The sequence below is a fragment of the Conger conger genome, chromosome 17, assembly GCF_963514075.1.
Source record: "Conger conger chromosome 17, fConCon1.1, whole genome shotgun sequence".
Taxonomy (NCBI): domain Eukaryota; kingdom Metazoa; phylum Chordata; class Actinopteri; order Anguilliformes; family Congridae; genus Conger; species Conger conger.
This window is the reverse complement of record NC_083776.1, coordinates 2,608,739-2,623,106: the sequence shown is the minus strand read 5'-3', so window position 1 is coordinate 2,623,106 and position 14,368 is coordinate 2,608,739. Positions and strand designations below refer to the sequence as shown.

General features: G+C 48.1%; 1 protein-coding gene across 1 annotated transcript in view; it reads right to left on the bottom strand.

Annotated features, from left to right (window-relative positions):
* Positions 1-14,368, bottom strand: part of tmem131 (transmembrane protein 131) — a 68,594-nt gene that overhangs the window by 6,928 nt on the left and 47,298 nt on the right. The window contains 16 exon segments of the mRNA XM_061226857.1: positions 349-482; positions 1,787-1,971; positions 3,221-3,702; positions 4,236-4,394; positions 4,941-5,126; positions 6,772-6,958; positions 8,207-8,349; positions 9,409-9,560; positions 9,808-9,877; positions 11,865-11,916; positions 12,669-12,777; positions 13,204-13,241; positions 13,244-13,341; positions 13,437-13,551; positions 13,665-13,740; positions 14,283-14,368. The exon segment at positions 14,283-14,368 is cut by the window's right edge and continues 67 nt beyond it. Of these exon segments, the coding sequence (XP_061082841.1) occupies positions 349-482; positions 1,787-1,971; positions 3,221-3,702; positions 4,236-4,394; positions 4,941-5,126; positions 6,772-6,958; positions 8,207-8,349; positions 9,409-9,560; positions 9,808-9,877; positions 11,865-11,916; positions 12,669-12,777; positions 13,204-13,241; positions 13,244-13,341; positions 13,437-13,551; positions 13,665-13,740; positions 14,283-14,368 (2,272 nt within the window).

The following is a 14,368-nucleotide window of genomic DNA, read 5'->3' as shown; positions in this document are numbered from 1 at the left end:
TCTGACACACTGACACTGATTCTCACTGACTGACACAATGATACTGATTCTCACTGACTGGCTGACACTGATTCTCACTGACTGACACAATGATACTGATTCTCACTGACTGACTGACACACTGACACTGATTCTCACTGACTGTCTGACACACTGACACTGATTCTCACTGACTGACTGTCTGACACACTGACACTGATTCTCACTGACTGACACAATGACACTGATTCTCACTGACTGACTGTCTGACACACTGACACTGATTCTCACTGACTGACTGACACACTGACTCACTGATTGGCTGATTCACAGACTGACTGGACGGGAACCTGGGTCCTGAGGTCTGACCTGGCCTTGACTTCGGCTGGGATGTCCTTCTTAACGTTGGCGGTCTTCTTGTTTTTGGGTTTTATGGGGAACGCTGGCCTGTCTTCCTTCTCTTTGTCTGGTGTGATCGGTCTGCCTTTTTTCTTCACTGGTTCCTTAGAGACAGAAATGACAAAATGTGTTACTGTATGTGGGAGGGGGAGGGGGGGGGGGTTGCAATTACTGTTCAATGCAAGTAGTTTATGCTGAAATCACATATTAATCACCACTCAGGTTTAACACAGGGATGCCCAAACCATTCCCAAGAAATATAATATTGGGAAAATGTTTTATTTAATTAGCTTACACCAGTGCTGTTTATTTTACAAAATACTGTATATCAGTTTTAATTTTGTTAAAACATTTGACCGCTGTTTGACGTGCTCTGTTTTTATTTTAATAGGGAGATATCAGTTTCATTTATGGCCACTTTCTGTTTTACTTACAACAGTCCAACTTCGGTTTTCATGGTTATCATATACCATTCTGTTACTTTCATTCGTGTCTGTTTAGTAATGTGTGAGCACATGGGCCATAGCAAAAAGCAAACAATATCAAAACTGTTGTTTTGAACCCCATCTAATGTTTAATACCCGTTTGTAGTGTTGAAAAGGACATTCTGTGACAAGAACTTTGAGTGCTTGTTGACTTTATTACTTTATTTACAATTGTACGGCTTGGCCTCACACCAACATGCTCCAGCAGAGCGTGGCTTCCATCTCAGCTTATTATGATAGAAGCCAGATAAAAAACACTCGGTGAAACAAATTTTGTTTATACAACGAAGAATTGTTAAACATTTGAATTGGATGAGGCTGTTCTGGCAGCACAGACAGGTAATGTACCTTGGCTAGCTACATCCAATGTTCCTGGGCATTTATTTAGCCTAAATAATAACACCGCATACACCCAAGTTGTCAGGTTGGGAACCCATAGGTTTACGCATCCTCGTTTTATTTAGTCCTGCTTGCTGAAATATGCATAACAACGCATTTTTACTTGTAGCTTGGGCCTTAAAAATGAACTGAGTCTCCCAGGATTTCTGGGACAACTTGCACTTATTTCTGAGAGAGAAAATGCTTTTGAATCCCTAGTCGTCACAGCACCAAGTGGTGAAATTTTGGATTACTTAACAATCTCAGTTTCAGTCTCAATTCACATTTACACTGCAGTTATGAGTCACTACATTTAACCCTTTCAGTCCCAAGAGTTGCCATATTGCACTCTCGACCTTTTACCTTTTCAACCAATCGAAAGGACTGCTATACTATTGTTTTGAGCCCCTATTAAAACCCTACTAAACACTCTCAACAAGCCAAAGCCAAACCCTCGTGATTTGGGTGGAGCCAGTTTGCATTGGGACAGAAACGGTCAATGTTTGAGAAATACCATTGACAAAAAAAAAAAAAACCAGCGGTACCTCTTTGATGCTGGCCTCCACGTCTGGGTTGGAGGTCTCTGTGGTGGTGGAGGAGCTGTCGTCGTTGTCCAGCGGGGCCTCCTTCAGCTCCTCGCCCTGGGGCCGGGCCTTCGTCCGGCGCTCCTTCTCCTCGCGCTTCTTCTGGGCCTTATTTTTACGCTGGACTTTCCCCTTCGCTGCTGCAGCTGTCAAACAAGAGGACGCCGGAGCACCACCACAATCAGAGTGTGTACAAAATCTCCACTACTCACATAGGGGTGTACAAAATCTCCACTACTCACATAGGGGGTACAAAATCTCCACTACTCACATAGGGGTGTACAAAATCTCCACTACTCACATAGGGGGTACAAAATCTCCACTACTCACATAGGGGTGTACAAAATCTCCACTACTCACATAGGGGGTACAAAATCTCCACTACTCACATAGGGGGTACAAAATCTCCACTACTCACATAGCACATAGGGGGTACAAAATCTCCACTACTCACATAGCACATAGGGGGTACAAAATCTCCACTACTCACATAGGGGGTACAAAATCTCCACTACTCACATAGCACATAGGGGGTACAAAATCTCCACTACTCACATAGGGGGTACAAAATCTCCACTACTCACATAGCACATAGGGGGTACAAAATCTCCACTACTCACATAGGGGGTACAAAATCTCCACTACTCACATAGCACATAGGGGGTACAAAATCTCCACTACTCACATAGGGGGTACAAAATCTCCACTACTCACATAGGGGGTGTACAAAATCTCCACTACTCACACATAGGGGGTGCACAATCACCACCACACTCAAACCCACAGCCTTGTAGTCGCAATGTCAGCTCCCAAACCATTGTGCTACACTGCTGCCAAGAAACTATCCACAGCAGCGTCACAGAGGACAGAGCGCCTACACCATCCCGACACAAAATGGCCGCCTCACACAGCAAAATCTGCGACATCACAGCCGACCTCGTACGGCTCCAACTGCGCCAAAACACTCACTGCCGAAGAGAGTGGGAAGAGTCATCATGAACCCTGACCTCTGCACCATCGGGTATAAATCCGCCCGCATCCATACAGGAAAGGCGACATCCCTGCCAGCGTGCGTGCAGAAATACTCTACAGCTGTGAGGAAATGATAACCCACAAACCCACAGGAGGCCTCTGAACCATTAAAGCAGTATTTTCCAGAGTCACAGGAACTCACACACCCGATTCAACGACTGAACCAATCAAAACACCAAAAATAATGCCCTCGAACAGTCGAAATGAGGCGTGCGTTTTCCTGGTTACAACAAAAACCTTTCTGCCAAGCGGGTCCCGAGGACTGGAGTGGAGAAGCGCTGCATTAAAGGGCGCGGCGCCCAGCAGAACCGGCAGAACCGAGATAAGGAGGCGCATTTCCCCCCCCCCCCGTCTCTCCCGTACCTTTGCCGTGTGCGGCCGGGGACGGGGGCTGCTCCTGGAACACCTCGGGCGGCGGCGTCTCGGGGCCCCCCAGGTCCCGGTCCATGGCCTCCAGCAGGCCGGTGTAGTCCGAGTCCTCGGAGCTGTGCCGGGCCCCGGCCTCGGGATGCGGCCTCTGGGCCGACGCCGGTACCGCCGGGCCCTGCTGCTCCAGCGGGCCGGAGGCCTGGTTCTGCTGCTGCTGCTGCTGCTGCTGCTGCTGCCTGCCGTTCCTGGCCTTCCGGCTGGTCAGCGCGTCCCCTCTGCCCGCGAGCTGGCCGGAGGCGGAGGCCAGTTGCATAGACGCCCGGTTGCTGTAGCTCATGCGGGACCTCAGGCCCTCCAGGCTGTGCGAGTGGGACTGGGGGGGGCACTGCCGCCCGCCGGCACGGGACGAGGAGGACGACCCCGAGCTGTAGACCCCCCGCGAGGAGGCGTGGTTCGTCTCGCCGTACTCGTTCAAGCTGCGGAGGAAGACAAACAGGCCCCGTAAGAAGACAACCAGGCCCCGTGAGAAGACAACCGGCCCCTTAAGAAGACAACCAGGCCCTTAAGAAGACAACCAGACCCTGTACGAAGACAACCAGACCCTGTACGAAGACAACCAGGCCCCGTAAGAAGACAACCAGGCCCTTAAGCAGGCGTCTACGGAGACTAGCCGTGCTCATAACTTCAAACCGGAGACTGCACACCATCACAGGTCTACAAAAAAAATGACGTCAAGAAAAAAACTAAACTTGGAAAAAACTGCTTGAATCAAGCAAAACGATCTGCCAAAGGGACGAGAAGTCTTTACTCACTTCGACAGATTTAGTTAAAGCAAGCTAAACAATCTGGGACAGTACTTGGTCAGTGAATTCATCCTGGAAAGGAAAAAATGGGAAGATTCATAGCCTGAATAGAAGATATTTTCACTTGTTCAGATGTCATGTTTTGCAGCGTACCAGAAACCCGAGAATACGATGAAAATATAAAACCTCTCCGACCGTCAACTCACTTTGAGTCAGACTGAATGCGTACGATTTCCCTGAGATCGAAGGGTCTCCCCGTTTCCATGGGAGCGTTGGATGCTTCGAAAGATAGGCGTCTCTTAAACGGCTCCCAGATGCCCTGTGCCTCCAGGTAGGCTGTGACGATGACCAACAGGAACATGGAGCTGAGGAAGAGACCATCAACACCGTTACACAGGGGTGGACCTGGCTGTCCATCACGGAATAAACTACCATCACCCACCCCCACACAGACATGACTAAAATAAACTTCCAGCACACAAATATATCATGTCTGAGGCCAGAGCATTGAATTGGACAATGGTCATCTGCAGATGTAGACTCTGCTAGTCAGTACTTTATCAGGAGCCGCTGCAAAGATGGAAATATGAGGGGCGGAGGGGCAGTTTCATGGGCAGCTGGCGAAGCAGGGGCAGATGGGGGGCAGTTTGAGGGGCAGGTGGAGGGGCAGTTTCATGGGCAGGGGCAGATGGAGGTACAGGGGCAGATGGGGGGCAGTTTCAGGGGCAGGGGCAGGTGGAGGTACAGGGGCAGTGGCAGATGGGGGGCAGTTTGAGGGCCAGGTGGAAGGGGCATGGGCAGTTTCAGGGGCAGGTGGAGGGGTAGTTTCATGGGCAGGGGCAGGTGGAAATGCAGTTTGAGGGCCAGGTGGAGGGGCAGGGGCAGGTCCAGGGGCAGTTTGAGGGCCGTACCTCATGATGAGGGAGATGATGATGTACAGCTCCAGCTCCCAGCTTGGGCGTGGCAGGGCCTCGGCGCAGGTTGCCAGCATGTGATAGGGCAGCGAGGCGTTGAGCACGAACACAAACTCTGAGCCGCCCGCCGTCACCAGCTTCAGCTCGCGGATCACCCGTGAGGCCGTGAAATCAGGAGTAAACCTGCCGCGCAGAGAGGCACAGAGCAGGGTCAGAGTCACAGAGAGGCACAGAGCAGGGTCTGGGTCACAGAGAGGCACAGAGCAGGGTCAGAGTCACAGAGAGGCACAGAGCAGGGTCTGGGTCACAGAGAGGCACAGAGCAGGGTCAGAGTTATAGAGAGGCACAGAGCAGGGTCAGAGTTACAGAGAGGCACAGAGCAGGGTCTGGGTCACAGAGAGGCACAGAGCAGGGTCAGAGTCACAGAGAGGCACAGAGCAGGGTCTGGGTCACAGAGAGGCACAGAGCAGGGTCTGAGTCACAGAGAGGCACAGAGCAGGGTCTGAGTCACAGAGAGGCACAGAGCAGGGTCAGAGTCACAGAGAGGCACAGAGCAGAGTCAGAGTCACAGAGAGACACAGAGCAGGGTCAGAGTCACAGAGAGGCACAGAGCAGGGTCTGAGTCACAGAGAGGCACAGAGCAGGGTCAGAGTCACAGAGAGGCACAGAGCAGGGTCTGAGTCACAGAGAGGCACAGAGCAGGGTCAGAGTCACAGAGCAGGGTCAGAGTCACAGAGAGGCACAGAGCAGGGTTTGAGTCACAGAGAGGCACAGAGCAGGGTCAGAGGCACAGAGAGGCACAGAGCATGGTCTGAGTCACAGAGAGGCACAGAGCAGGGTTTGAGTCACAGAGAGGCACAGAGCAGGGTCAGAGTCACAGAGAGGCACAGAGCAGGGTCTGAGTCACAGAGCAGGGTCTGAGTCACAGAGAGGCACAGAGCAGGGTCTGAGTCACAGAGCAGGGTCAGAGTCACAGAGAGGCACAGAGCAGGGTCTGAGTCACAGAGAGGCACAGAGCAGGGTCTGAGTCACAGAGCAGGGTCTGAGGCACAGAGACAGCACACGTGCCACAGACAAGCCCGCACAACCACAGACATGCCCACACATGCGTAGACACTCCCACACAGCCACAGACATTTGTCATCATCTTACACAAAACATTTAATTTCAGATTGCACAGACCGGGGCAACGCATGAAGGCAGCCGAAACAGAACCGGAGAACTGGTGCACTGCCCTCAGTGCCGAGCGCCAGGTCCTGGCGAGGCAGGCGAGGCAGTTCTGAGCAGCGGCTGTGCTGTCACAGTTTCCACTCTGCCGTCAGATCCCCTGCAACTGGCCCCATTTCTGCCCTAGATAACCACACGCAGCTCTCTGACATCCCCCTCAGTGCCCCGACCAGAGAACACCCTGCGTACGGCGTCTATCACTGCACTTGCCACCAATGAAACTGTCTTTGAACACACACGATTGTACAAAATGATAGGCATTTTAAACTGATGAAAAAAGTCAATGGGACATTTTAAATGAAAAGCAGGCAAACGGGACAGTACCCCTTTTACACACATTTACTGTACATGCAGGACGTCGGCCAGAGAAAGCCCGGCTGATCTCAAGGCCGCTCTAAGAATCCCGGCCGATTTAAACCAAACATTGCACTGGGCTGAATTTGTGTCCACAGGAGAACCCTCCCTGCCTAAATGTGCAGTTATGACAAAGGAAACCAACAGATTAAACACTTTCCAGGCCATGAAAACAAACAAACAAACAAACAAAGAAACAAAGAAACAAAGAAACCAAAAAAAACCCCAGTCTGCCTCGTGTGCTTACAGTATGACGATATCTTTCGAAGCATTTGGTTTAAGTGCAAATTCCTGACAGTTGAGGACTTTGAATCCGTGGCCCTCGCAGGCGTGACCGCTGATCTCGGTGGAGCGGATGTGAATGGGCAGCTGTCCCGTGTTCTCCACTTTAAACGTTCTCCTGAGCGTGAAGTTCGGCTCCTTCAGCTTCAACTCTGGGGAGAGATTCCAGGTTCAGGAGGGCAAACGATCCTTAATCAATAACCGGGTTGGGATTGTGAAAACAAAGAGTGATCAATCACAGAGAGAATATTATAGAGGTTTTTTTTATTATTTTTTTTTACGTGTGTAGTATACAGTATGCAACTATGCAAGTTTGCTTATCAGTATCTATCGCAAAAACATATTTACACTGATTCAATGCAGTTCTTTTTTTTTTGTTTTTGCCACATTGCCTTTATCTATGCGAAATTGGGGCCCGCCCACTAAGACGACCTAACCAATAGAAAAGTGACAGCTCTCTGCAGTCAGCCACACAGGAAGTAGAGATGCACAGATTCCAATAATAGTTTTTCTCTCAACCCAGTTTCTCACAGCGCAGAAGGAAACTACACTTCACCACGAAAAAGTTACATCAGCTATACCAACCAAGACAATAAAGCAGTAATGCAATGCAAAATGAAATGACATCTCACAAGTTTAGGCATTTAAGCGGACATTCGTATCCCGACAGAATTGCACAGCTTACATTCGGTGAAAATGCAGTCCATTCGGGGAGCTGGATATTCCAGTGTGCTGACGGGTATAACAGCTATGCAGCACTGCAATCAAACCTTCAGTCTCCAGAGCTGCAAGACCTGTTCCCCAGCCATTGTGCAACACTGGCATGCAGCAAACGCCACTAACAGAAATATTCACCTCAAATAATACACCGTGGCTCTGAGAGAACACTGTGGTCGCTTAACGGAGAGAACAAGACACGGCATCCCTTTTGAAGAGGCATCAATCGAAGCACGCATAGACTGGGTAGACTGACAGATATAAACAGTGCTTAGTTTAGTTTAGATTATCTGCCGATTCACGTTCAAATGGACAAATACACAGCTGCATGTGTGCATGTGTGTGCATGCACAGGGATTGTGTACACAAAGGGTTCCAATTGTATCTGTATGGTCACGCTAGGACTCGGAACCGCACTGTCCTCTAGGGTCCTCTTCACACTTGTCCCTGTGTTCGATCTGCACACCGTTGTACATCGCTCTGGATAAGAGTGTCTGCTAAATGCTTCGTAATGCAACATAACGTAACGTAACAATGTAAATGCTTTGTAAAGTAACGTAATGTAATGTAACGTAACATAATGTAAATGCTTTGTAAAGTAACGTAACGTAACGTAATGTAAATGCTTTGTAAAGTAACGTAATGTAATGCAATGTGTAGCCAGGCTTGAGTGGAGTACTCACTCTCTGTGCAGTCCTTCAGCAGGGACTCGGTCATCTTAAACCGCAGGGAGCTCCCAGGGCCCGCAGACTTCCCCGCGACCTTCAGGCTCTCCGTGGTGCCCTGGCCCCGGACCACCACGTAGTCCACCACCGTCAGGTTATTCCTGCAGGACACGAGCCTGTCACTCACACACAGGGGGCATAGCACATGCACACACACACGCGCACACTCGTAGTCTAATCAACCTGTGCTACAATGGAAAACTACGAACCAACCAGAGAGCAAAAGGTATGAGCCAACCAGAGCTCCAACAAGCATAAAGTATGAGCCAACCAGAGCTTGTATAACAGCAAACCAACCAGATCTCCTTCAACAGAAAATTTGCTAACCAACCAGAGCTCCGGCAACAGTAAACGGCAAACCAACCAGAGCTGAAGAAAGTGACATCACCACCACTGAGTCAGGACAGCCCTGAAAGCATCTCAGAACATCTCCACATTGGTATTTGCCAGGGTGCTGCACATTCAAACACACACACACCCTCTGAGTCAGGACCAACCAATGTGGCTTTGGATCAGAGACAAACATGACTCAGAAATGAAAGGGTGCAGACAAGAAGCTCTTTATGGCTGGGATTCCCCTGACAATTGGCCCAGGAGGAAAGTTTCAACAGTGAACCATCCATTTCCAAAACAATAACAACACACCCAAATTCAGGGAGGGAGCCTTCTCCCTGGGAGCGTTCATTCAGAACAAGGGCTGGGTGACATGCGGATGAGTGCTTGGCTAGAATAGACTCGAGCAGTACATCAGCTGGGGGCAGAGATTTGAGCAGTACACCAGCTTGGGGCAGAGATTTGAGCAGTAGACCAGCTGGATGCAGAGATTTGAGCACTAGACCAGCTGGGGGCAGAGATTTAAGCAGTAGACCAGCTGGGGGCAGAGATTTGAGCAGTAGACCAGCTGGGGGCAGAGATTTGAGCAGTAGACCAGCTGGGGGGCAGAGATTTGAGCAGTAGACCAGCTGGGGGCAGAGATTTGAGCACTAGACCAGCTGGGGGCAGAGATTTGAGCAGTAGACCAGCTTGGGGCAGAGATTTGAGCAGTAGACCAGCTGGGGGCAGATGTGAGCATTACACCAGCTGGGGGCAGAGATTTGAGCAGTACACCAGCTTGGAGGAGAGATTTGGGACTGAGCCAGCTGTGGGAGAGGGCTGTGTACCTGACGATGAGCAGGGATGTCACAGTGCGGTTACTGACGGGAGTGAACTTCACGGTGAAGGACTTGGCTTCTCCAGGCAACAGCAGGACGTTGTAAACAAACGGTCGCGTGGTTCCTTCGGTAAACCCTGGGCCCTTCTTATTGGGGGAAGTCTGCCAGAGAGAGAGAGAGAGTGTATCGTCACCGATGGCAACGTAGCTCAAACATCGCAATGCCATTCCGGATGAGCATAACAGCCAAGTGAAATGATAATAATAAACTAATAAAAATCTGTGATGACATGATTTATGTTAATGGCCAATTAAATTCTCTCATTACAATTTACACCCAGCATTTAATAACCAGCTAGACTATTTGTAGTGATTTTATTTTCGTTTGAGATGTTATGTTATGACTCACTTGGTTTTTGTGCACCTGGAACTCCAGTGTGTTGGTGTTGATGTTGAAGGTCCTTCCACACAACCTATCCCTGAAGGGAAAAAAGTCCAAATAAGATTATCCACTGAACCTAATGCAATGCTTTTTTTGCTCCAAAGCAAATCCCTTTCAACATTCATATACGTTTGATAGAGAAATGAAGGAATATACATTCAGTGAGCACTTTCAGCAAAAAATGAAAAAAACATCCAGTGAGCAGCAGTTCTGCGAGCAAAAATGTGTTGTTAATGAGAGAGGTCAGAGGAGAAGGGCCAGACTTGTCAAAGCTGACAGGAAGATGACAGTAACACAAATAACCACACATTACAAGAGTGGTATGCAGAAGAGCATCTCTGAACACACAACACGTCAAACCTCTTAAGTGGATAGGCTACAACAGCAGAACACCAATTTGTCAAAAGAATAAGACCAATAAATACCTAATAAAGTGCTCACTAGCTCACTAGAGTGCAAAAATGTATTGTATTGAGGAACAAAATACAAATGAATATTAAGTCGTAGATTTGTATAAACAGGACTATACACTGAAAATCTGGCAAAATAAATAATATGCGATATCATCAGACGATATTTGAAAGGAAGCAGTGCCAGGCAGCGATCCGCGCGGGGTCCTTGCTTATGTTCATATCATCGTGAAGCATCATAACTCATCAGCTTCAGACTGGTGATCAGATACTGAAAGTAGATCGCTAATACGCTTTACTTCAATTATTTTATTTTAGCACACGTTTAAATTAAAGGAACGCCTTCTCTGATCATATATGCTCCGATGAAGGCTATCCTAGCCAAAACAAAGTTACTTTTAATGTGTGCCAAAAAAATAAAAGTGTAAATATAAGTTATTCTTATGTTCTATAAGAACTGTGTCATTTATTTATGGTTGACGCCCCTCTAGTGGTCACAGGGGTCATTGCGTACTTTGGTTTGTTTTTCTGAAGTTTCATTTCTCATGTGAGCCCCAATACATGCGGTCACGTTTTAGCTGCATAGTTCTACCTTTCCACTTCTTTGTACAATCGTGTCTTGGAAAGTATCGGTTGTAAGTACGTCATTTGCAGCAGCATATTAATGCGTTTTGAGCACTTTGTGTTGTTTATGCAAGTGAACACTGGCCTCTATTATATGTTTGCCAAGGTAATGCTAGTTTCCTGTTAGTCTCTGTGCATTGACATGTGCCATCTTCACTGTTGTTTTTAGTTAAGGTTAGCTTCGTGATAGCGCTAGCACCGTTTCGGTTCATATCTCTGCGATGTGCAGCGTCACGGTATATATATACAAATGAGCACAAGCTACTTACGAATATCTACAAGTTATTTACAGATAGTTACATATCATTTAAAAGTAATATACTGTGTAGTACTTCATCGCTTTGTAGCTTAACTTTCATGTTGTTATTTATTTTATATACATGTGATGTCATATAGCATTGTGTAATTGGTGCTATCTTTTTTGTATCATTTCAGTTTTACAAACTAAAAAACGTTTTGAGAGAAAGGAGAGTAAAAGACCCTTCAAACTTTACTCCACCTCCGACTGTCTCTTGAAGCCTATTGTTGGCTGTCTGTCTATTTGTGTATCCAGCACACACACACATTGGGGACAGAACAGTTCTCCTTATGGGATGTGCCACTATACTCACTTCAGAGTTCCAGTGTGAACTTAATTCAGTTTGTTTTGTTTTTCTTTGTTTGTTTTTGAGGGGAAGGGCAAGTTTGTTATTGTAAATAGCGTTAAGCAGCAGCTGGGCAGCCAGAATGCCCATGCATGCTTTGGCAAGACATTCTGCAATAATTCACATTATAATAGAAGCAGATGTCTGAGACCCGCAGCCCATGCAAATAATTCACGGACAAATCATAAACCGGAGCCAACGGCAATAGAGAAACACAAATATGCGGATGATGAATGAACAGTACGCCCGATTATTCAAAATGGAATTATTCAAAACGGCTGTCAAACCCAACAGCCATCAGCATGCACAGCGCCACACCTGACGGATATATAAGCCGCCGCCTCGCCTTATGTGCTCAAAACCGCCACTGCAGCTGTCAATCAGCACGAACCCCAAAACTGTGACGTCACAGACCACAGCGGTACCTCTGTGAAGATGACCCACTCAGACAACCCGTTTACACGCATTCCCTTATAGGCATTTTAACAGCCCCATTTAAGGAGTGCCTTACATGGTACATAAAACAGACGACACGGGTTCACACAGCTATTATATTTGACAGTTTCCAGTTCACAAAACTATGATTTGACACAGATGTGATCTTACTGATGCCTACCACTCTGATGTGCCATATTACATTACATGTTATTTAGCGGACGCTTTTATCTAAAGCCACGTACAAAACTGTACATATCAAGGTCATTCAAACAGTAAAACACGTCAGATAAGGTACAATTCATATAAGATTAGCTGTAAGGCCATGACCATAAATCCAGTACACAAGGTAGATAGTCTTGGTATGGCAGTTACAGACTTAGCCTATCTATAACTTGAGGACCAACCGTACCGAGAAAATTCTAATTAAAAAGTCCCAGATTAAGATGAGATACAGACAGTTAAAGATAGACAGGTGAAAGACCAGTGAGAATGGGTTAGGGGAATGAGATAAGGCACAGTGTAAACTGATTTACTACAAAACAAGGGAGTTATTATGCTTTGTCAATCTGACGTTTGAGATGTGTAAACCATGCATGCTCATGACCTGCCAACACAAACAAAACACTTTGAGGAAAAACAACCACACCCAGCCACACCCGACCACACCCAACACCCACAGTAATGGCTCAAACGCGGTGCCAAACGGCCGTACCTGTCAAAACCCGCTCAGCGAAGCTGGACGGATTCGGGTAGAGAGCCACAGGAAGGAGCTGCACATAGACTGGCACATCCGCGGGGTTTTCCAAGACCACCTGCTTTTCCTGCGAACACACGAAGGGTCATTCAGCACAAACCGCCAGCCTTATTTTACCTGCAGAGCTGCATTCCTGCATGCCGAACACACCCAGACTACAGCACACCACTGCCTGTTCACCCCGGAGCTACAGGGGGTTGGTACAGACGCACTTACTGAGGGGGCAGTTGTGTTGGTACAGACGCACTTACTGAGGGGCAGTTGTGTTGGTACAGACGCACTTACTGAGGGGCTGTTGTGTTGGTACATATGCACTTACTGAGGAGCTGTTGTGTTGGTACATATGCACTTACTGAGGAGCTGTTGGCGTTGGTACATGTGCACTTACTGGGGAGCTGTTGGTGTTGGTACATGTGCACTTACTGAGGAGCTGTTGGTGTTGGTACATGTGCACTTACTGAGGAGCTGTTGGTGTTGGTACATGTGCACTTACTGAGGAGCTGTTGGTGTTGGTCAGAGGGAAGAGGATTGGCGTGAGGAGTTGATTATCGATGGCCACGTCATCCTGGCTGAGATTTTAGCCTGCACGTTTTTCTGCAGGTCGGTGTTCACCTCAAACAGAGCTTCGACCCTACGGGAGGAAGACGCATGGGTTCAGTCCACACCGACCGCCCAAACGCACCCCTTAGACACACAGGGCAGATAAAACACTTCTACGTGACTCACTCTTGCCCCGAGGACTCCTTCAGTTCCTTCCACCTCTTGAGAAGCGTCTGGTGCAAGTCGACGTCCGAATCCCACATATCCTCCTGCATCAGCAGCCCGTGCGGCTTGGATTCGGCTGAAAGGGACAGCCATTTTAAGTGAGACACGCAGAGACCGCGGCACCCAGAACACACAGCCTGCAGAGGTCATGCAGGAGCCTGGTTCCTGAGGGTCGGGGTCCGTACTCACATTTCAATACGAACGGCAGACCGACGTAGCAGTGATCCCCACACTGCAGACTCGAGTCGAAATAAATATTTGCCACCTGAAAGAGAGAGTAACCACACAATGGAAAATTAACACTTCTCACTCCTGAAAATGGGAAACGGGACTTATATTCTCTGATTCCATAAATAAAAAAATAAAAAACTGCATTTGGCTGAAATCACATTTCTTATATATTAAACTTACATTACCAACAATTTATACGTAATGCAGGATTTGACATTTTCTACTTTGAGTAAAAACTAAAATCCGAAGTTCATTACAATACATGACATTACATTATTGGCATTTGGCAGACGCTCTTATCCAGAGCGACGTACAGTTGATTAGACTAAGCAGGAGACAACCCTCCCCTGGAGCAATGCAGGGTTAAGGGCCTTGCTCAAGGTTCCCAACGGCTGTGCGGATCTTATCGTGGCTACACCGGGATTAGAACCACCGACCTTGCGTGTCATTTACGTGCGTGTCCCAGTCATTTACCTTAACCACTACGCTACAGGCCGCCCTTTCAAAACTGAACGCTTTAACTCAGAGACTCTCAGCGGCCAGACCACCGGGGCGGGCCGGGTGCGCATGGCGTACCTTGGACTTGCGTCGCGGCTCCAGCTGGTCCTTGCTGTTCCGGAGCCTTCTGTAGTAGAAGCGCACGTCCTCCGTCAGGGCGCGGA